This window comes from Penicillium concentricum, assembly GCF_028827145.1.
Source record: "Penicillium concentricum strain IBT 3081 chromosome Unknown utg000002l_segment0_segment0, whole genome shotgun sequence".
NCBI classification, from domain to species: Eukaryota; Fungi; Ascomycota; class Eurotiomycetes; order Eurotiales; family Aspergillaceae; genus Penicillium; species Penicillium concentricum.
In genome coordinates, this window is record NW_026622755.1 from 8,713,407 (window position 1) to 8,735,385 (window position 21,979).

The 21,979-nt window shown below is 47.2% G+C and overlaps 10 protein-coding genes across 10 annotated transcripts; 6 read left to right on the plus strand and 4 right to left on the minus strand.

Moving 5' to 3' along the window:
• Positions 1–240: 240 nt before the first annotated feature.
• Positions 241–1,335, plus strand: N7517_007027 (zinc-dependent alcohol dehydrogenase family protein; the record flags this gene model as incomplete). The annotated part of the gene is made up of 2 exons (XM_056724757.1): positions 241–451; positions 506–1,335. 2 exons carry the CDS (start codon positions 241–243, stop codon positions 1,333–1,335), a joined length of 1,041 nt encoding a protein of 346 aa, XP_056581007.1.
• Positions 1,336–1,423: 88 nt separating this feature from the next.
• Positions 1,424–1,703, plus strand: N7517_007028 (uncharacterized protein; the record flags this gene model as incomplete). Its single annotated transcript, XM_056724758.1, has 2 exons — positions 1,424–1,586; positions 1,615–1,703. The coding sequence occupies 2 exons, from the start codon at positions 1,424–1,426 to the stop codon at positions 1,701–1,703; spliced, it is 252 nt and encodes an 83-aa protein (XP_056581008.1).
• A 1,976-nt stretch (positions 1,704–3,679) lies between these two features.
• N7517_007029 (uncharacterized protein) lies at positions 3,680–4,510 on the plus strand (the record flags this gene model as incomplete). The annotated part of the gene is made up of 1 exon (XM_056724759.1): positions 3,680–4,510. One exon carries the CDS (start codon positions 3,680–3,682, stop codon positions 4,508–4,510), a length of 831 nt encoding a protein of 276 aa, XP_056581009.1.
• An 893-nt stretch (positions 4,511–5,403) lies between these two features.
• On the minus strand, positions 5,404–6,820 carry N7517_007030 (T6SS phospholipase effector Tle1-like catalytic domain-containing protein; the record flags this gene model as incomplete). Its single annotated transcript, XM_056724760.1, has 3 exons — positions 5,404–6,437; positions 6,510–6,689; positions 6,748–6,820. The coding sequence occupies 3 exons, from the start codon at positions 6,818–6,820 to the stop codon at positions 5,404–5,406; spliced, it is 1,287 nt and encodes a 428-aa protein (XP_056581010.1).
• Positions 6,821–8,147: 1,327 nt separating this feature from the next.
• N7517_007031 (uncharacterized protein) lies at positions 8,148–9,242 on the plus strand (the record flags this gene model as incomplete). The annotated part of the gene is made up of 1 exon (XM_056724761.1): positions 8,148–9,242. One exon carries the CDS (start codon positions 8,148–8,150, stop codon positions 9,240–9,242), a length of 1,095 nt encoding a protein of 364 aa, XP_056581011.1.
• Positions 9,243–10,428: 1,186 nt separating this feature from the next.
• N7517_007032 (kinase-like domain-containing protein) lies at positions 10,429–11,753 on the minus strand (the record flags this gene model as incomplete). Its single annotated transcript, XM_056724762.1, has 3 exons — positions 10,429–10,977; positions 11,038–11,186; positions 11,267–11,753. The coding sequence occupies 3 exons, from the start codon at positions 11,751–11,753 to the stop codon at positions 10,429–10,431; spliced, it is 1,185 nt and encodes a 394-aa protein (XP_056581012.1).
• A 969-nt stretch (positions 11,754–12,722) lies between these two features.
• N7517_007033 (uncharacterized protein) lies at positions 12,723–14,272 on the minus strand (the record flags this gene model as incomplete). Its single annotated transcript, XM_056724763.1, has 2 exons — positions 12,723–14,003; positions 14,063–14,272. 2 exons carry the CDS (start codon positions 14,270–14,272, stop codon positions 12,723–12,725), a joined length of 1,491 nt encoding a protein of 496 aa, XP_056581013.1.
• Positions 14,273–15,847: 1,575 nt separating this feature from the next.
• Positions 15,848–17,074, plus strand: N7517_007034 (NAD/NADP octopine/nopaline dehydrogenase family protein; the record flags this gene model as incomplete). Its single annotated transcript, XM_056724764.1, has 1 exon — positions 15,848–17,074. One exon carries the CDS (start codon positions 15,848–15,850, stop codon positions 17,072–17,074), a length of 1,227 nt encoding a protein of 408 aa, XP_056581014.1.
• Positions 17,075–17,742: 668 nt separating this feature from the next.
• On the minus strand, positions 17,743–20,549 carry N7517_007035 (Transcription factor; the record flags this gene model as incomplete). The annotated part of the gene is made up of 3 exons (XM_056724765.1): positions 17,743–19,446; positions 19,523–19,906; positions 19,971–20,549. 3 exons carry the CDS (start codon positions 20,547–20,549, stop codon positions 17,743–17,745), a joined length of 2,667 nt encoding a protein of 888 aa, XP_056581015.1.
• Positions 20,550–20,965: 416 nt separating this feature from the next.
• N7517_007036 (NAD(P)-dependent oxidoreductase) lies at positions 20,966–21,697 on the plus strand (the record flags this gene model as incomplete). Its single annotated transcript, XM_056724766.1, has 1 exon — positions 20,966–21,697. The coding sequence occupies one exon, from the start codon at positions 20,966–20,968 to the stop codon at positions 21,695–21,697; it is 732 nt and encodes a 243-aa protein (XP_056581016.1).
• Positions 21,698–21,979: the final 282 nt, after the last annotated feature.

Consider the following 21,979-nt stretch of genomic DNA (forward strand, 5'->3'; position numbering starts at 1 on the left):
CTATACTATATCGGCCCAGATCTGCCTAGATCGGCGAAGCAGGCCGTCATGAAACCCCACAGTTATATGGCCACTGAAGCCCAGGAACATCAGACTCAGATGGGATACTGCATGATGTCATATCACTTATTTTGAAAATCAAAGCTGAAAAGAGAAAAGGTGTTGCGTGAGGGGCAGTTTTGGACCCTGCTCGTTCTTCCACTTGTGCATCTCAAAGTCCAGTATTGGACTTCTGAATCAATGGCAGACACATTCAAGAAATACATCCTACCGGAAAGAAAAGGATTTCATTGTTTGACACTCCATGATGTGCCCAAGCCACGTCCACAATATGGCCAAATCTTGATTCGCATCAGGGCTGTTTCGCTGAACTGGAGAGACTGCGCGATTGCCAAGGGAATTTATGCATATCCCGGTGAATCGTGTGACGTGCCCGGTAGTGATGGTGCAGGTACTTCCCATATCACCACGCTGTATATTTGAAGGATTGTTGACAAGTGCCAAGGAATCATTGAGGAAATCGGCGAAGGTGTAACTGAGTGGAAATCTGGCGATCGCGTGGTGGCAAACTTCATCCAAGACCATCTAGCAGGCAGACTAGCCCCTGAAGCTGTCAAATCATGCCTTGCTGGCGGTAGACCCGGCCTGTTGGGTGAATATGTGATACTACCCCAATCGGGCGTTGTGAGGATTCCCGAATATCTTTCCTTTGAAGAAGCGGCCTGCCTACCGTGTGCTGGAGTCACGGCATGGAACGCACTATATGGCTCGGTGCCCATTCGACCGGGCGATGTTGTACTTCTGCAAGGAACGGGAGGAGTGGCCATGTTTGGACTCCAAATCGCCCGAGCAGCTGGTGCGGTGACTATTGTCACATCTTCCTCGGACGAGAAGCTGGCCAAGACAAAAGAGCTTGGCGCCACACATGGCATCAACTATCGTACATCGGACTGGGCGGCAGAGGTAAAAGCCGTTACGCATGGCCGAGGAGCAGATCATATCCTCGAAGTCGGAGGAATCGGGACCTTGCCGCAGTCCTTCCAAGCAGTTGCATGGAATGGATTAATTCATTCCATCGGTCATATCACCAACATGGTCGATGATCACAAAAATGGACATAGTGATGCGACATTTCTGACTATCGATCCGCCATACATACTCCGTCGGATCATTGTCGGGTCTCGAGAGCAATTCCAGGATTTGCTGGCCTGTTTCACTGCAAATTCCATTCACCCAATTATTAACAGGATTTTTGAATTTGAAAAGGCACAAGAAGCGTATGAGTATCTTTGGGGCTCATCACATATTGGCAAGGTTGTTATCCGCATACCATAATGAAAAGATTGAAATACATATCTCTTGCAATCTCCATATCCATATGTATATAATTGGCCATTAGTTAAGTGGCAAGCGGTGCACCAGAATGACCACAGTAGGTCCAACTAGGTCGACATCTTCGTCAGGCCTCTCCGATCATCACAGTACCGCTCATCCATTTGGAAGCACAATGATATGGGCTCGTACGTCTACTTTCTTTAACTCTATCGAGTCTAATCCTGGTTACTTGCGTGTTATAATTCCTTCCCGTACATAATCAAGTACATATGACCATAGGGTGTGGAAAACAGGGCTTCCCGTCCGCTCAGCCGTACTTAAGCCCATTATTCTGCACAGTCAATACTCTATGCGCCCCTAGTACCTAAGCGGCACTCCAGGGTGAGTGTGGGTGATATGGGCGAGAAGTCTTGAGGCTAGGGTCAGAGAGGTGAGAACGGGGTGACAATTCTCACCCTAAGAGTGATAGGGGCCAATCACTCCAAGCCTATGCCCGCTCCAAGAAGAATACATAATCTAAGCCCAACGGCCCTTTTGTTACTCTGCCCTGATTTTCTTTGATTTTCTTTACCACTCAAAATATGTTCTCTGAACAGAATATCCCCAAGCACTCCAGGAGCGTCTTACACGTGCCATATCACGTGGCTTCACACCAAGGCCCTCATCACAAGCACTAGGCTCCTTCATGAACGCTGCTGCGGCTGTTTGGATAGTCCCTGTGGGCAAATCGGCTTGCAAACACCGACTCAAAGGTGTTAGCGGTCGTTCTTCCCAAAACGCTTCGTTTAAGATTTTGGAGTCAGGCACCGATGACCCCCACTTTGGTAGAGAGTAAAGCTTGTTATGCTGAAAGGTATATTCGTTAACAGCGAACGGAATTAAAAGGGGAGTATGGAATGTACTAATCTGATCATCGTCGTTTCTCTCTTCAATTTGTTCACCAACAAAATTTCGACCGCGCACGTCGTAATCCTCAATGTATAGATAGCTCAAGGCGCATTCAACGGTTTCCTCATCGAATTCCGTCCAATCAATAGCCCCACTCGTACTATTCTTAATTCACTAGTCGTTGACACGAGCTTTCAATACCGGTGAGCCGCACGACAAAGGACTCTAGGGTAGACGTCCGCATAACCCATTTTAGGCCGAAGGTCTCGACCCAGAACCTAACCCAGACCTAACCTTGACAAGTCCCGCAGCACCTGGGCAATTTTGGTGCTATTATATAGTGCTATAGCACCGTCGCAGCACCAGTTTTAGTGCTACACTAGTATAATTCTGCTAAGAATTACCTAAAATGGATAGATAAAATGCCAACTTATTTTGATAAATTACTATTTTTTACTTATATATTAGTATTAGGAGGTAGTTATAGTCACTTACTATTAAGATTTATATTAACTCACGTTTAAAAAATAGATTAAAAGCTTAAGTACTATATCAATATAGATTTATAGTAAAATTAGCCTAAAATTGTAACGGATAAAGGTCCTTACAATCTGGAGACAATGATAGACGTCAGCTGACTTGTCACATTGACCTATATCCGTAGACCTATATAGTTTATAAAAGTCTACCCGAAACCTAACCTATTTGCGGGTTGGATTTTTTCGGGTTTACGGGTTTGCGGGTTTTGGCGCAGTCTAATAGTACTAGTCGCTGGCGAAATGTGTATCCGCCAGAGACTCATTGGCATTGTTTCCGGACCCCACCGGTAACTTACGATCTTCAGAAATATTATTCGACCAAAACAAGTGTTCCACGTAAGATCGTAGTATTTGCACTAAGCGATACCTACCGAGGATACTATACAGCACATTAATTCTCACCATAGGAGATAAATGAGCCCGAAGCATCAACCCAACTCGCCGATGTCATCGCCACATTCGTTGAATGACCAAAAACCGGTAAACCCCTTCCAATAAATCAGTCGGGAGCCTAGACCATGACATGACGCTTGCATAACTGAGGCGAGGTGCCATAGAATGCTTGGCACATTTTATCAATGGCCCGTTCGCAATGATTCAGAGTAATCTAAACCAAGTTCAAAGACCACAGAAGATACTTATGATAAAAGGCAGGGATTATTGCACATATGATTACTGAAAAGATAGCTAAAAATCATTGTCGGATACTAGGCATGTGAAACACTGGCTCTCAACAGATGGTATTTTACACGAACACACATGCGATCACTAGTTCATTTTGTTCAATAAAAGCTATTAACCACCACCCTGGACTGTCTGTGTAATTACGAGTGTAATTACGATAACTACATATATTGCTGAAATTGCTTCATCCAACTTCTGCCCGCCATACCTCAGCTACCGTTGATCGCTTCGTCATGATCCCTATCGTCGTGCCACCAGCACAGGTCAATCCAAATATGGCACCCGACTACGAGGTCAGCCTCCTGCTCGACCCGGACAAGGTCCTCACCGCTGCACACGAGCTAACGGACTCCATCCAATCGGCCTTTGATGTGAAACCGCCCGTCACCATAATAAATGTGCAGTTCCTTGACACGAATGATAAAGAGATTTATTCCTCTAACTGGAGCACTCGGATCCGCAAGTTTGAAAATGAGGGTAAACTCGAGCTAACGTATAAGAGGCGGTATACCATCACAAACAGCAACATTAACGACGCTCTTGATGTGGCTAACGAGGATGGTTTCAATGCTATCCACAAGAAATACGAGGCACAGGTCGAATGGGATTTCCAGATGAAAACACTTTCTATTAGCTGCAAGAAAAAAGGACTGGATGTTGGGATTGGCCATACGGACCTGCCGGTGGAAAGTGACTCGCGTCAGATGTTGATCGACGAAGCGCCGGAGAAGTTCGACAAATGGAAGCCTCACAAATCGCAGCCAAACAAATGGCATCCCAAAACCTGGGGTACCAGCGCCTTGAAGGAATCGCGCATTTTCGGTCCGGTCCTCATGAGTCGCTTCACAGGTTCGTGGAATGGGCTAAAGCTTTACCTCGAGGTCTGGCCGCTACGAAACTCCACGGGTACAGGCATTGAACACTTCGTTGAGGCTTCTTTCAAGACAGACTCTGAAACAACCGCTTCCGTTGAGCAGAGCAACCTGGTAGCCTTCTTGAAAAGTAAGAATTGGTTACTTCAACAGGACTCGTCAATGACGAAGCTCATCATGGGCCGTTATTGATGAGCAAAGTTAGTGGGCCCTCGGTTCGTTCTTTACTTGGCTTCCGCGACGAAGGGTCATGAAAAGAAAGCGTGGCGCAGGCACAGTATGGTTAAATTGCTGATCAGACCGAACCGAGCTGGGTCTCTGGTGTCTAGGCTCTCCGTTTGCTATCGTGTATATTACGCCGAAACTGCCGTGTCTTATTACTAAAGTCGTGTAATGGTCTTATAATATTTGGCTACTCTGTAGGATGTAAGTTAATAACTTTTTACAGCCTCGGCCCTATGTCTTTCAGTCCCACATCTGCTTTCTAGCTTTAGGCTCAGTAGTGGCGTCAAATGATAACATGGTAGTCGGGCTGCGGCTGTCACCATCCTAGTGTGTATGGAGTAAATTCACGCTTTTGTATTTAGACAGGCAATTATAATGATATTGATCAGCAGCAATAAAGAAGGTAGTTATAGATACGACATAAGCCTACATCTTTATATAACTAAACGCCATTAACACACTAAGAGCATAAATAACTAGTCTAGATTTTTATTGGCTTGATACTAATAGCACGACCTATCCTACTTTATGTTTGAACACGCTAAAACTAAGGATAGATAGACATCAAGTAGCCCCAAATATCGAGAGACCAATGACCTATAATGACTTAGTAGATCATCACAGTAACTAGTGGCTGATAGGATTCCTGATCTAACTACGTCGTCCGGATATTATATAATTGTGGATATTTTAGTCCCTAAGTAGGGTAGAGATTAACCTCCACTCCAAAAGATAGCTCAGTTCCGTGCAAACATGTTACATGGATTAAAAAGGCAGAATAAATTATAAGAGCAACGGCACAGGGCGCATTTTTTTGGGCTTCAGTAACAAGATAGCAATAAAAGCATATATTAGAGATATCAATCGAGCGTGTTTGGGTGCACCTTCCTGATTAGCCCTTTCAATTGTTTCTCTAGTCGAGACGCTTCAAATACGGAGATCTTGCGATGACTGTTCTTCAAACCCCACTCAGAACCATCCGACTCCCCCAAGACATGAGAAGGCCAATATGCTGGCCTATCAGGGGACTGAAGGTTACGTGCCTTGATCGATTCATGAATACTTTCGTTGGTGATGCCTTCTTCGTGACCGAGAGCCTTGTACCCGAGCGGTTTTCGCGCTGAACGACCTTTAGAAGATTTCAAAAGTGTCGAGATACTCCACTTAACCGGATTAGCATCACCAAAACTTGTGGCCCAAGGCGTCGAGCTCTCTGGGTTAACTCGTTGCGAAAACCCATCATGAAAATAATCAAGATCGATGGAGAGTTGGCCGTCTTTCGTGCATTGAGAGACCATCCATCCTAGTGCAATGTCGGCTAGCCTAGGATCTGGAGCTCCACCACCCACGTCCGTATGGTAACCTGAAAACCATACCTGACAAAGCTCTTGCCCGACATTCTGTTTTGGAACATACCATAGTACGGGCTCATATGTGTTCCTTGATTCATCGAGCGATAGGGCCTGGAATGCATGTTGAACATCCGGCGAGAGAATAGTGTTTGGCAGTTCAAATTTCTCCCCTGCGCACCAGCTCAGCCAGCTATCATGAAATCCAACAGTGTCCCAGACCCCGATAATCTTGACCGTAAACTGTTCCAAAGGCTTTGCTCGAAATCCAATGCGAAGACGCCAATTGGCATCTTGGTATTTCTCTCTATCAGCGGAAGTGGCTTCCATTTCCACCATGTAGTAGTCGTTGTAAACAGTGGCGAAATTGTCCATTCCGCGGGAGGTAAGTAAACCGAGGCTAGTGACGAGGCCAGCGACAGCCCGTGCTGTGTAAGCACCTCGAGAGAATCCGAAGAAGAATATCTCATCCCCGTCATCGAAGTTATCAGCAAGAAAGCCATATGCTGCCCTGACGTTAGAACTGAGGCCCAGGCCAATTGCCCCTTTTAGGATTCAGAAGAAGACAATGTCAGTATTTAGAGGAAGAGACAGAACAGAGGGTAGGAATGACATACCGCCACCTAATTTATCACCTATAAGACCGGTTCCAACACCCCTCTGATAATACACTATCTGCGATATACGCTTTTTCTGGCCGTTTTCCTCAGTGTACCCCGTACGACTGATTGCCCGACTTATGCGAGTCACATTTGTCGGTGGCTGAAATGTATCTCCTGTTGCGTTTGCCCAAGTACCTATAAATCTATCAGGACAGGCTGCTATTACCTGGGAAAGGCAAATGTTCAAACATACCGTCGCAGCAGACGACGAGTCGCTTGCGGTTGGACCAAGGAAATGTGTCTGTTTCTGGTAATACAGACGCCATAATATATAGCGTCCTAAACTATGTCTCTTTTCCACATTAACAGGTTTATTCCAGAGTGGGATGCTTAAAAACACAGAATTCAAGTGTCAAGAGTAGAGGGAGGGCCTTACTATTTCAATATACAGGTCGAGAATTAGATGCCTTTGCTTGGTACAGTTGTAGGCAAGGATATGGGCAATGTGATCTTTAAATAATTGACGTACCATACAAAAGTAGCTAGTCATGTGGATGATCTTTGTAGACACAAACAACCCCTGGTCATATCACGCCACTGACGTACAACTGGCAACATAGAACAATAACTAATGATCATTTTAATGGTTCACAGCTTTTTTTACAGTTTAAGCTTATTAGCTTATTCTGCATGATAAGCAGTTTCATTAATTGTTTGCAAAACCATTGGGGGATGTTCCACTGGTACAATGCTCAGAGTGATCTTCTTGGCATGAGACATTTTAGTCCCTTATACTTAAAAATAAAATAAAACTAAAACCATTGAAGCTAAATGATATCTACATGAGTCTGGTGTGAAAGATTCGGATAGCTAATTCAAATTCGAGTCGATTTACTTCGCAGATTAAATCTAGATCATAAGCAACCACGGAACCATGGAACCATGGAACCCGCGTATGGCAACCACTACTTGTTATGTCGCTCATCTTGTCCTTGATGAGCAGATTGCCGCGAACGGTAGGTAGTCAATCCCGCGTCCGTCAATCGGCTAAGTTGTGAATCTCCCACGCCACCCCCGGATCCATGGGAATGGTTCTGAGATCCGAAAACTCTCTGGGCCCGAAGCTTTTGGTGCCGTTAGATATAACCACGAAACGCCGCTCTGGGTTCTGATAATCAACTGGAAAACGAAGGCCTGGTGATTTATGCTAATATGTTCCATCTTGATGATCTCATGCTCGAAATGCTTGTCACCAGTAGATAGACGTGAGATCATTGTTTAGGTGTACCACATGCCAGAGTTAGGGTGTGCCATGCTTTGCAACTTTGGTTAATATTTAGAGCCAGATCTAGAGCCCGTTCTCACTCATGCACGAGGAGGTACTATTATGGAAGGCGCGAAAGGCCTCCCTAACCACTGTTCGCGATGGGAGATGCTCCGCAATCGACCGTTCCAGGCTTCGAGGTATGATGCGTTGGTAATGGTCATGAGATTCAAGCAGAGAATTCTCTCAATCCTTGCCTCTCATGCTGGACAGGGATATAAAATACCCGTTGAACTCCGGCGTGAAGATCACTCCTCGCTCTACTGGAAGCTGTATAGTACCAACTGACCACTCAGATCTACCTTTATCGTCCTATTGTGAGATACAAAATGGGAGTTCGTGACTACGGAATTTGGAAGGGAACCCCGGTCCTTTACGAGTTTGAAGATCGCTATGAGGACCCTGGTTCCCCTCATCTGTCGCTGTACTACCATGACAATGAAGGCGACCCGCCAGATTTCGACCTTGACTTTCGACGCAACAACAGGGGCCATCCACCAAATCCCAACCGCCCAAAGGAAATTCCGGGCCTCTTCCGTGCAGCAATCAATATCAAATCTACGGATGTTGAGACTCGACTTGCCTATTGGGTGAAAAATAACATGGAGGACCATCCTATCGTCCAGAAATTGACCGGGCTGGACTTTGACTTTAATCCAATCAATAGCGTGCCTGAGTTCAATGGCAAAGGCCTCGACTATATCCGAGGTAACCTCTTCGATTCAAGGAGCGGCCGTGTGCTTGTGCATGACATTCCAGGCACGAACAATGATATAATCGATGTCCTGGAGCCCGAAATCACTAAAGCAATTGAAAAAAAAGCGACCATCTATTTGTTCGGTTCTAGGTTTAATACGAAGGATGGAATTCACAATGTCCATATGAATCAGGGTAACATTGAGGACCATACCTCTGATGATGGAGTTTTTCAGGATGGGGGTCTTCTCATCCAGTACGAGGATCACTGGACTGGCATTTTTATTGCATTTGCCTCCCAGGCAATCCACACCGATGATGATACTGGCCATAAAATCCCTGGCAATACTCTGACGTGGGGGGACTTCCTACCCAAGGATATTGAGGAGAATTCTGTGACCATTGCGAAAGCGCTCGTCAACCCACGTGGACGGGATGATAGCTCTGCAAGAGACAAAGAGTCAGTGACGCTTGAAAACTTTACAAATCGCGGAGTATCTTTGTCATCATGGACGTTGCGTAACTCTGCTGGCGATGTCCAAGAGCTTCCTCAAAATGCAGTCTTGGCCGCCGGGGAATCCAAGACCTTTGACGTACCCAACTGTCCCCTTGACAATAATGGTGATACAATTACTTTACGCAACAAAGAGGGATTGAGGGTTGATGGGGTGAGTTATCGGCGCCGCCAGGGACAGAACGAAGGCCATTCTATTGTTTTTACCCACTGATTTGAGCCAACTTGTAACTACCTCAGGGTGTGTCTACAAACCAGAAAAACACATCTGCTGCCTGGGGTATTGATTTCTGTGTTAGCTCTTATTGTGCTAAAAGTTGTTTTATTCTAGGTTGTTTCTATTCACGTTACTGTTCGAACATAAAAGATGAAAATATTATAAGATGTTTTTGGACTGGATATAATACCTATTAATGGCTTCTTCTGCGAGCCGCTAGCCTCGCCGGCGGGTAAAGACGACCTTCTGCGCGGCCGGAGGTTGTATGGGAGCATACAAGTAGCCAGATATTAACCGTAGTTCAACAAGAGAGGATCTCTACGCTGTCACTTTTTGTTTTTTTGGTAAGTGTTCCTCGAAGACTCTAGTAGAATCTCTTGTAACCTCTTCCATAGTCTCCTTGGGCTCCTTATGCATCTAGGAAGTTGATAGTTTCTTCGATATTAGCTGGCATAAAGTATGAGTAATCAACCTTTCTTGTCAGACAATCAGCTTCTGAAGAGACCTTGCACCGAGGATATGCAGCTCAGCTATCTTCGCCTGGATCTCATGGTCTGTTGTCTTTCCCGGTTGACCAAGTTCTGGCAAAACATCCAATGTGCGCATAATGTACTGGCTTGAGACAGCATTATAGACATATCATGCCTTTGAAGCAAAAATAAATATTGCCTTCATGTCGAATGCATTTTTCAAAATTTCCTGGTAGAATGTCAATCCAACAAGAACGTATAGAAACAACATCGGAGGGTGACACCTTCCGAGAAAGTGAGAATTAATGCGGTCCTATATCAGTACGACGTGGCTTTGCGCAAGCCCTTTACGAACTCAAGAGTATATGGCGAGTCTAAAACCTTGCTTTGGTAAATTTTCAAGCCACGGATACGACTCACCGCTCACCTTGCTCGAGATGTTTGGCTACCGTCGCATTTCAGGGTAAGCATATCCTCAAAAAAGGGACGTCGCACGAAAGAGCCAGGTTCCTTGTAATCAGCCAACCTAGAGTTGTTGCAGCAGTACCAACGCCCTCTATAATTTGATGCCAGCGATGTTACTCCGGCCTCTCAAATCCAGAGAATGTGGTTCGGTGAAAATGCTTGCTTGGGGATCCTATCTTTTACAGCGTGGGTTCCATTAAGCCAGGAGAATTTTAACATGATACTATTTACAAGAAGTATGGGACCTGCTAGTCGCCGTGAACTTGGGAAAGTTCAGGAAGAGCCCACTTCTGTATCCATTCGCAGTTCAAAACTTCCTGCGCAGTTGGTCTCTCCTCAGGGTCAAAAGCAAGCATCGCCTTCAACATACTGAGCAAAGCAACCTTCTCAATCTCATCCAACTCATCCATCCTAAACTCCTGCCTTGGCTGCCGCACCGAATCGTTAAATCGTTGCTCCAACGGCCGGGAATGTGCCTCGATTTTCCTTTCCCAATCCTCGTTGAACCATCTTGCACGAGCATTCCATTTCAGCCACCACGGCGCGTGTAGCTTACCAAGGCAGTCGACTTGTTCTTTTATTACCCAGTCAGCTGACGGACTGTATCCCTCGAAAAGTGGGCGTTGAGCTATAATGGCCCAAATCGTACACGCAGGCGTCCAGATATCAGCAGGAAAAGAAAGCGACTTTCTCTGTTCGAAGTAGACCTCTGGTGGAGTCAAAACTTCTGGTGCGTTGGAGTAAGGCCGCGCTATAGTAGCTGGCATGAAAGACTCGCCGAAGTCAGTGAGGATAATCTAAGCTTCTGATAAGTCAACCAGCTCATTTTCCTTCCCTAGCTAGATAGGCACAATAACATTTTCAGAGACCCCCACGGGAAGTCGACACTGATCTAGACGTACAACCGCCTCATATTGGGGAGATCCATACTTTTCGTAAAGCTGTTCCGGCGAGAGATAATCCATACTTCCAGGTAAACGAACCAAGACTTTGCCATCGTGCAAGTCTGCAATGATCCGTCTCATTAGACATCCGGCACAGAAAAGGAGAAGAGAGAGATTGGATCACCGCGACAGGATCACTTACCACCGTGAACAATACCCTGAGAATGTAGGAATTTTACTGCCTGGACAAGTTGGGCAGCCATAGCCCTAGCAACAGGCAACTGAAAAAAGCGAATAGAGGAGGCATCTTTAGCTTCTGCTAGACTCATCATTCCGGGTTCAGTGACATAACAATGGTGTACACCATTAGGCCCAGAAAGAGAAAAGCCATCTAATATTGACGGGATGTATGCTGCTCCAGGATGGGTCTTTTCTTCCAACCCCGTGTTATATAACCGGCGTAGGATATCGGTTTCTCGCGTCTCAGTAGAATCACGTGCTGCAACCGGTATCTTTATAGCGACATATTTACCGGCTTTCTGGTTTCTTGCCAACCGAATCGTCGAGGATGAACCGAAACCAAGCTTATGGACGATAGAATATCTACCACCCAGCTGCTCTCCGACAGTTACCGGATGGTATCCTCCTAGGCGATACCGTTCGAGCTTCTCAACATCTTCAATCGGCATGTATTCGATTTAGTGCTGTGTATCATAGTTTTCTTCGGCAAGTTTTGATCCTATACTGCCGGCGAGAGATATATATGGGTTCGAACCTGGTGTGGTGCAGTTAGGGTGGAAGACTAGCTTCATAAGACGCGACGAATTGACCAAGACGAGCCTATCGCGACACGTGCTGAGCCTGCAAGTTCTTGGCACAAGGGAGCACCTGACTACTAAGCTACTTAACTTCAAGCATTTAACCCCCGTTAATCGTTATTACCGCCGCCCCGTGGTAGCAGCGCTAATATATATAAGATACTTAATCATCTTTAGCTAGGGGCTAAGACTAGCACTTAAAAAAAAGTGGATTAAGCTAACGCTCAGCAACTGAGGCTGGGGGTCCCCCCGGTAGTATAGAATTACTATAGAGTATATAACTATGGTATCAATTAAATACACTTAGAGTATATATGGTCAACAAGTTAATTGAATTTTGACTAAAGACTTTCTTTACTCCTAACTCTAGAAAGTGAGAGTGGACTAAATTACTGGCAATTTAATCCAATAAAAGAGTTGTGTCCAGGTGGCACACTTAGTCGCCCCTACTTGTGGCCCGATCGCAGTTGTCGGGTCATTATTTGTCTCTGGCCGTTGTTCGTTGCTGTTTGTTCATCTCGATGGACGGGGGCGCTCCGCCTCGTAACGTAAGCACGAGGCTAGGCGATCTTTATTTCGTGCCACCTATAGCTATACAATACAGTGAGATATTATTATGTCCTGAGCCATCACATGCAGAGCATTCACTGAGCGCCTTGACATCATTTGAAGGGTATGCAATAGAACTTCCGATAGCTTGAGCAGAAAGTATGAGTCTACGAGTAGAATCCAGCAGCGGGATCATTAAGCATCAATCGGAGTGGTCAATTTCAATTTTGGAGCATTCCTTCTCATTGCCTCTCCGGGGTATATTTATATCGACAAACTGATGAACGTTTCTCAACCCTCGGATCTCTCTGCCGAGTCCTTCTTTTGACGGCCCATTCCACATAGCAAAAGCAGGAACGGGATCGTTCCCAGCAAGATGAATGCCACTAGCGTGAATGTCCATCCCCGACCCATTGCAGTCAGCATAGGATCGATAGCAGCCGAGGCCGCAGCCGAGAAGAAGGACCGCACCATGTTGTTAGCAGCGGTAGCCGCGGCTGGGTTAGCGGTGTGTAGGTCGACCAGCAGGGTAGAGGTGGAGATAAAACCACCAGTCTGCCCTACGCCGACGAAGAAGAGAAGCACCTCCGGAGCCGCAAGAGGCGCGCCGTATTTGAGTACCCAGCCAAACGCCAGCACGGTGATACTGCCGAGGACAACGAGGGGAATAGTAATCATACTACGGGCCTTCTCGATGGGGATTGAATCCTCGGTTGTGTCTTGTTCGGGGGTTGTGGTATCGGCGGCTTTGTTGGCAGCCATGCGTTTGTAGTTCCAGTCCAGCAGGCGTCCTGTCACAACTGAGGCCACGATAGACCCGGTGCCCAGTGAGATATAGCATAGACCAATTTCAAGCTCATCTAGGCCGTACTGTGCTGTGTATATCTCCGTGATTGACGAGAGAACTGTCATATTTCCACCCATGATAATTCCCGTTACCAAAAGAATGATAATTGAGTTTGGATGGAACACCAGTATCAAAGGTTTCAGCGGGTTAGGGAATTGGAGTTTGTGCTCGATGATTTTCTTTGACGAGTCGCTGCTGTCGGGTCGATCAAGACCATCCTTGTCGGAAGAATATTGCTTGTCCCCATTTTGGCGGGAGAACAAGTGAATCAAGGGCCGATTCCACGGCTGTGCGGGAGATGAGCCGTCACCAACGACGTTTCGGGCTGTTTCGGGGAGAAAGAGGAGGAGAGGCAATAAAAATACGCCGGAAGCGATGGTGAGGAACCAGAAGATCGATCGCCAGCCCAGATATTGGGCTAAAAGACCCCCGATGATCGGACCAATGGCGGGCCCCATAAAATTTCCAGCCATCACAAAGCCCATCATTGATCCTCGTTCCTGTTTCGTGCTGATATCCGCCACCGTAGCCGCAGAGAGTGCCACGCTGCTGCTGATCCCGGAACTCTGCAAGCATCGTAATATAATGAGGGCAGCATAGCTGTCCTGCAAAGCCAATCCAATGTTTGACGCGATGTAGATAATAAAACAAATGATATAGGCTGGTCGGCGACCTGTTCTGTCTGCAAAGTCGCCAATAAACATGGGCGCTATTCCTTGGAAGATCTGGTATATGCCATCCGTTAACTGATGGTTTATATCTTCGTCAACTGGTGTATCCTTACCATGTAACTTGTCACAGTCAGGTTGATCATGGATGCCGAGACATTGAGATCGCTGGCCAGCGTGTTCAGGGCTGGGAAATAGATCTGGGCCGACAAGGAAGAGAATAGCCCAGCCCCAGCAGCTGTAGCAACAATGTATCTTTTTTTGGCGGTGCTAAAGGAGCTGTACGGTGGAGGCACAGCCTCTGCAAGCGTGATTTCGGAGTTCATTATTGCTCACGTTGTTGGGACATGCACAGAAATGTCGAGACAGACTGAATGGATTGTATTGTTTGGCAATGAGGTTCCCATCGTCCCCTTTTCCACTGTTCGCAATGGACAACTCATCAATCCAGGCAACATCAAAAAGGCCACATACGGTGACGTCAAATTAGGAGAAGGGTTCCACTGTGAAGGTCGAAAATATGATGTGATTGAAAGTCTTGAAATGATCGACTCAAAAAGTATCGACACGCCTATCATTACCCGATAGTCTTTTCGAGGACAAGTAACTTCAATATTGCGCGGTTTTCGGGAGGCAACGGAGGATCCTCTTGGGAGTTGATATTCGGGGCTGGACCTGGTAGATCTACAGGGTCAACCTTGTGGGCACATGGCTCTGACTGGTTTATCTTATTGGTTGAAATATCTCCACTTGGTCCACTTTTGATCTACTCCCAGACCCATATTCGGAAGCTTGTTGACCCGAAATGGAATAGCTTCAGGACGAAATAGGATAAACTTCAAAAGAGGACAGGACTCTGAATAGCTTCATACCCTCATTTGGTTAAGAATACAGCCAATCAGATTAGAAATAACAAAAGTCTCTGTTATAATGAACAACAAACCCAAGTCTTATAACCCCCAGGCCCCGTTGGCTCAACGGTATTGGCCGGGCGCTTTCAACAAGTACCCCGCTGGTTGGAAGGGCACACCGTGCGTGTCATCCCCTTTGTTCGAGCTAGGGCGTTGTCATAGGTTCGGAATTTATGGCAGCGCTAACAACATCTATGGGCTTCCCTTACCAGCAGGTCAAGACAGGCGGCCTTCTCCGCAGTCTTAACACAAACGGGGGTGGGATGGAGGCGGGCACCTTTTTTTTTACCTTTAAAAAAATCCATTTGGCCCATTTCATGCTCGGAAGAAGATCCAATTGAATCCCTTGGCACTACAACCCAATACAAATGTGAAACTGAGGATAAACCTAAACGTATCCCTGATCGTCAATCGTGATGTGTTCACTTTTCTAGACTCAATTTTGTCCTGATCTGCAGATTCCAGTGTGTAATGAATTCACAGTATATAGCCAATTAAACCCCCGAGTGGAAGGCTTGTGCCAACTCAAAGTCCTCATACCCGTGAAGGTCCACATTAGTCTATTCTAGCAAATTATATTGTAGATAGCAGCATAGTGCAGCAGATTATACGATCACACCATCCTGTGGATTTCCCACATGGTCCTCGTCAAGAGCATGGACCAGTACATCGATATGACGCTGAAGACAGTCCATTTGAATGATCGCCGGGTACGTGATGGGCAATATACAACCTATACTGTATGGCGTGAGTCGGAAAGCAACTACACAGGCTAATCTTGCCTTCTTGGGCGATCCAAACGTATCATACAACGTACGCTTTGTGCAGATCCATTGACCCCTTGGGCCAGCAATATTTAAATGGGCTTACTACCTCGAATCAGTTCATCAATCAGATAAACTGAAGATCTCTGGATACACTCTTAAAAGCCTTCCTTCACTCTGAACCCGATACCAACAAAACCCTGAGCAAGAAGTTCAGACCAACATCATGACTGCTGAAAACATCGACTCCGTGCCAACAGTCGCAATCATCGGCGCAGGACCCTGTGGGTGTGCTTTTGCGGCCGACTTGGCTAGCCGTGGAAAATCAGTCATGCTATACGCTCATCCCGATCATCGCGGCGGGACAGATATGATCGAAACGAACAATGGCTGGTTGAATGCAGCTGGAGAGATCAGTGGAAAATTCCAAATCAAGACCACCAGCGACCTCTACATTGCCATTCGACACTCTCCTTTCATCGTAACCACAGTACCCTCATACGGCCAAGACACTATCTTAACATTGTTGAGTCAATTCGACTTGCGAAACCATACCCTCATCATCAACGTGGGCAACTTCTTCTACCTCTCCGCCCGCTCGAAGATCAACGCCCACGCAATCCTCGAAACCGACATCTCCCCTTACGCCACTCGCATCCAAGGCGACACAGTATTCGTCAAGGGTTGCAAGAAAACTCTTTCAATATGGGCCGAACCACCAAACACCACACAGGTCGAGCGACTGGACCCCGAAGCCGAGCTTGGCCTCCGACAAAAAGTCGAGATGATCTTTTCTCAGAAGCTAGTGTGGTGTCAGAATCTGCTCGAGGTTGGATTGAACAATGTCAATCCAGTCGTGCATTGCCCTGCGGCACTCATGAATGCAGGCTGGATCGAGGCTACAAAGGGTGATTTCTACTTCTACGCCCAGGGAATGTCGCCCTCTGTCTCCCGTGTGACCGAAAAAGTGGACAAAGAGCGTTTGGCAATTTCCCACGCCTATGGACTCGAGATCACACCGATCACGACGTACATGAATCAGAACTATAACAATGATCGGGAATACTCCGACTACCATGATTTTGCCTCGGGTTCTGTGGTGCACAACAAGACCAAGAGCTCCCCGACTTCCCTGAATCATCGCTATTTGTTGGAGGATGTCCTCTATGGCTTGGTCCCCTGGTATGAGCTTGGTTTAAAGTGTGGTTTGGCCTCGCCGACTATCAGAGCACTTATTGAGATGGCTGCGGTTGTTAGCGGCTTTGATTACTTTGAGCACGGAAGGACCCTGAAGTCGGCTGGACTTGGTGATGCGACTAAAGAGCAGGTACTTCATGCCTTGGGTGGACCAGTGGACAGGACTTTGAGTGACCACGCACCCTGGTCAGACTCTCCCATTGGCAACACGCTGGAGTTGCATGCTCCACTACAGACGGCTCGAGTCGGGGCGTGATATTCTTTCTCGGATTGTTGTGAAATACTCTCTTCGCGTTTCAAGTGTTGATACTCTGTAGATTTTCCTTGCTGCTTAACCTTTTTTTGTATCTGCTTGTGTTCATTTTGCAATGATGATGGTGTGACCGAAAAACAGAATATATCTATAGAAGTAAAATGTCGAAATATATTGAACAGAAGAACAAAAACGGAAAAGCCTCATTTCCTCGTTCAAAATTTCTACAGCCCATGAACAACAATCGATTGCTTTCAAAATGGTCCTACCACAGTGCACAATAAGTCCGCTCCAGACTGTGGCTTGTTTGTTCAGGGGCTGACAGGCTCAGCCCATCCGTGAGCAGTGGCACCAGACGCGGGATAACTTCTGCAGAGAGCATGGATCAGAACTCGAATCCTCGCTCGCCGTCAGGAATATTTGTATATGGCAGTCTGCTAGCTTGCAACCCCATAATTGAATAGTTGTGCGAGCCTCGTATGCCAAGACCTTCGGTTGGCTCGGCAGCGGGTCGGGCCGGGAAAGAACGTGTACCGCACTTGCCAAAATGGTGTGCAGCAGATCGGTGCTTTCCAGATAAGGTCCCAAGTTCACAAACAGCGCTTGTTGTTATCTTGTTTCACGAGATGCTGCAAGAATCTTGACAAGGCCCGTTTTCATTGGCAACATGATCAGTGGCAACAAGTCAGCAGTAGGCTAGCGCGGTCCACTGTTATATGCCCCCCTTCACACTCGAGATCCTTCGCAGACGCAGCCCAATTGTACCAATTCACCTCCTCATCCATGCCCATGTTGCTATCGGCTTGGTCTTCAGTGCCGGTGAAATCAGTTGACATGCCTTCCTCAGACCACAGCCAAGGTACAACGGCTGGGATGATAAGTTGACCGTCAAACTGAGCTTCCGGTGCCATTGGAAAGTGTGATGAGGCGGCAGGATTCTCGGGATCAAATCCGATTCCTGGATTAGGCGCCATGACTGAATCAAAGTTTATAGATCCAATGCTTGACACATCGTATCCGGACTGCCGTTCCTCTGCAGCAATATACCCTGGCTCAACAGTGAAATCCGAGTAGAATGGTTTGTGAGATGAATTGGGAGCAAGATGCGCACTTGACTGCGTTGTATTTGCAATTTGCATCGGTGGATTCGACGGATCAGTGACAGCAAGTGCGTCATGTCTGGTTTTCTCTGGGTGTGCTAGCACTAGCAGCTGACGCCATTGGTGAAGGAAGAGATCTGCAGAATTTGAATCAGATGGAAATGGCCCAGTGCTAGACGGGACTGGGGTAATGCGATAGCCCTGCTCCAGCTGTTGGGCAGCTTGAGGGTCGTTTCTCAGCCGGCTAAACTCCATATCACGATAATCTCTGGCCTTGGTCATAAGCTTTCGGAGTGGAATCCATACTCGTAGATTCCTTTCCATGTGTGATTGATTCGGTATTAACCAGGGACTATGAAGGGCTACCCAGGCCCGTTCAGAAAGAGGCGACCACGGCCGTCGAGAGATCTCTAGCATCATATAGACAATTGAGTACCAATGGGTATAGGTTTGGAAAACCCAGCGCCAGTGCCTGCATGCTTGCTCATTGCTCAGGGCGTGATTGTACTCGGCGACCTCGATACTGGCAACCAATAGTTTTGTCCTCAGCTCCTCCGAGAAGTCTTCATTCGGGGAGGAGAACAACAGAGGCAGGTACATAAGCAAAGTCATCTTGGCCATAACAAGCCGAACGACCCTAACTATCACCCAGTGCGTAATGTTCCCTGATTCAGTTGAGTATTGAAGAAAGTCTCGTTGGAAACCTTGGTATAGCTGCTGCAACAAGCGACTTTGCTCTTCTAGAGTCGGTGCTCCGTCTTTGAAATCATGAACCAACATCTTCCGCGTAATCTCACACATGCAAATGGAGACGCGCGCAACGGACATATCAGTCAGGCCATCCCGAGGTTGAGGCGTTTGCTTTGATTCAGGGTCGAGGTCCGCATCATTGAGATTAAGAGGTAGTTTAGTATCGAAGGACGCTCTTGTGATTGTGTAATCGGTTCCTTGGTCCTCGGATGCTCTCGCGTCCAACATGCACAGAGCCCACCAGACTCTTCGCCGCATCTCAATCTCATATGGGCTGAGATAATCGAAATGTGTTCCATCACGATGCAGCCCCAGGGCTTGACCCATACGGATTACCAGTCCTGTCATCATCCACACAAACCTCGGACTGTCATGTCGGCGAACAAGACTAAGAAAAATAGCAAATGCCTGCACGAGAACGAAGTCTGGCACATTCAGAAAATCAGCTCTTGCAAGAGCATGTTCGAGGCCTTGGCGATATTTGAGATTGAGCTCGGCTTTGCTTGCTCCGAAATTCAGTATTATCTAAATATACCGACACGTCAGCTTGGGACCATGCTTAGATCCGTCAGAAAGTTGAACAACCAAGGATTTGACTTACATCTTCTTCTTCCATCGATGTGATGGCAGCGTAGTAAATAGAGAACATCAAAGCTTCATTGGCCGGTGTTAGTCCCTTCATTTCACGACCGCGCCAATCGCGAACCATGTTCTTGACAGTGGGAAGATGAACGATTTGAAAGATGACGTTCACATTTTCGGAGAACACGTCTAGAATAAATGGGATCTGAGAGGGCAGCGGATGAAGTTCGGTTAGGTTCGGGGAAAGACGACCCAAGTTGTGTCCAAACAAGAATCCGTGTCGCTCTGCGGGGGTCCGTTCAAGTTCTTGTGTGGAAGGGGTCATCTCTGGCGATGCCTCGTCATCCGAGGTATCAGATTCTCCAAATGGAAGACCACTAACATCTTCCCTGAGGCCATCAAGCTACAATAGAAGTTAGCTAGCCATTTATTCCGTGCAGTAATATAAACAAACCAAGGCGGCATACCTCGTCATTGACCCGCGACCAGAAACCACTGCTAACGTAGCGGCTTCGGTTTGAATCCTGAAGCACCAGTCTCCCAAACTTATTTTGCAAATTGGCAGTACTAATAGACGATGGATTCGACTGTCGATCATGCGCGGAGCTTTCAGGCGAACCGACCCCGGATGACCCTTCAGCGGCAGAGTTAGCTACCGATTTGGCCTGTTCCAGTTGCAGGCGTAGCTCCTGAACAAGGCCTTCAAGGTTGTGAAGCTTCTCCATCAGGTCTTCCGCTACTGGTTGGGGTTCCTGGGAGGCCTGTAGTTTGGATACCGCATTGTTGAGGCGGTCGAGATGGCGAGCCCATCTTGGCGGTCGGTCTGTAGGTGGAAGCACACATGCGATATTTGCGCGTCGGCAATTCGAGCAAGGCGCTCGCTTGTCGCAGCGGACTTTGCGGCTTCGGCATACTACACAGCTGCGGAGCTTTAGTGGTGTTGTGTTTCTGCCTGAGGCGTCGATTCTCGCGTTTTTCTCGGCGTCCGAGCTCGACATGAGCCCACCATGCGCCCCTGAGGCTGCCACAGGACGCTCTTGTGTCATCTTGGGACCGTTATAGGCTTGTTTCAGCGAGTGATCAATCATAAATAGATCAGACGAAACCTTGATTATCCCAGACAGACAGGCCTGGAAGAGTTTGCCGTCTGACTCAGGGATAGGCATAAGCGTAGAACGAGCAACAACCAACGAGAGAACGGCATTTCCGCCTCAATTAGTTAGGCCCGTGTTCTTCCCCTCACATTCTGGTTTCGCGAAAAAAGAGCGAGAACTTTTATATTGGCTCGGATAGCTTTCGCTTTTCTAAATCACGCGCTGTTAGCCAAAATGTATATTATGAAGCCCATCATCCCATCCAAGACACTTGAAAGAAGCCATCCACATCCCCTCTACTATCAACATCAGCTTAAGCCTTCCAATACCTTGCTACCTGACAGCCACAGCCACAGTCCATCTATACCATGACGTCAAACACTAAGACTGTCGCATTCTTTGGCGCCAGCACCGGCGTTGGCCTTTCTGCCCTCAAACACACTCTCGCTGCCGGACACAAATGCATCGCGCTTTGCCGTGATCCCTCAAAACTCACAGCCATCTTCCCTTCAGGGTCCCAACCAAATCTGAAAATCGTCGAAGGAAATGCACACGACATCTTGCCCGTATTACAGTGCCTCCAAACCGACGATGGTCGCATCGTCGATACCATCGTGTCCACAATCGGCGCCAAGCCAACCGGGTTCAGCGTCGATGATCCGGACGTCTGCAAGAAAGGCGCAGCAACTATGCTAGATGCCCTCGACCAGCTTCGCAGCACCGGCATCACCGGAAAACCACACATAATCGCCACCAGCACGGCGGGCTTCTCCCGTTTCGTCCGCGATGTTCCTCTCGTTATGAGGCCCGTCTATTACCTGTTTGTCAGCGTCCCCGGAGCGGATAAGGTAGTCATGGAAGACCGTTTCTCGCAGAGCGAGGAATCATTCACAATCTTCCGTGCTAGCCACCTTGTTGATGGCGAGTCGAACAACAAGATCCCTATCCGTGTGGGCATCGAGGATCCCAAGACTGGTCCGGAGTGCATGGCTATTGGCTATACTATCTCCAGGGAGGATGCGGGCAAGTGGCTTGCTGAGAACCTTGTCTTGAAGCTGGACCCAAAGTATGTGAACAAGAATGTGACTGTTACATACTAATGGGGATGGCGTCGTTAATGAACTAGCTGGGGAGTTTTGGCTTGCTGGGATTGTATATATTGTGAATGACACATTGTGATAAATAGAATGCATCGCAGAGACTATCATCTTTTTATTGAAAATCGTACTGTCCATATGTAGTCTGGAAACACCTAGGCACCGATAAATCAAGGTGGCGACCAGCAAGAGCACATTGTCCAAAAATTATAATAGTTTTATCACTCCTAGCCATTCTGTTTCGCTACATGCATTACGGAGATAAGTCTATATCTGCAAAATCTG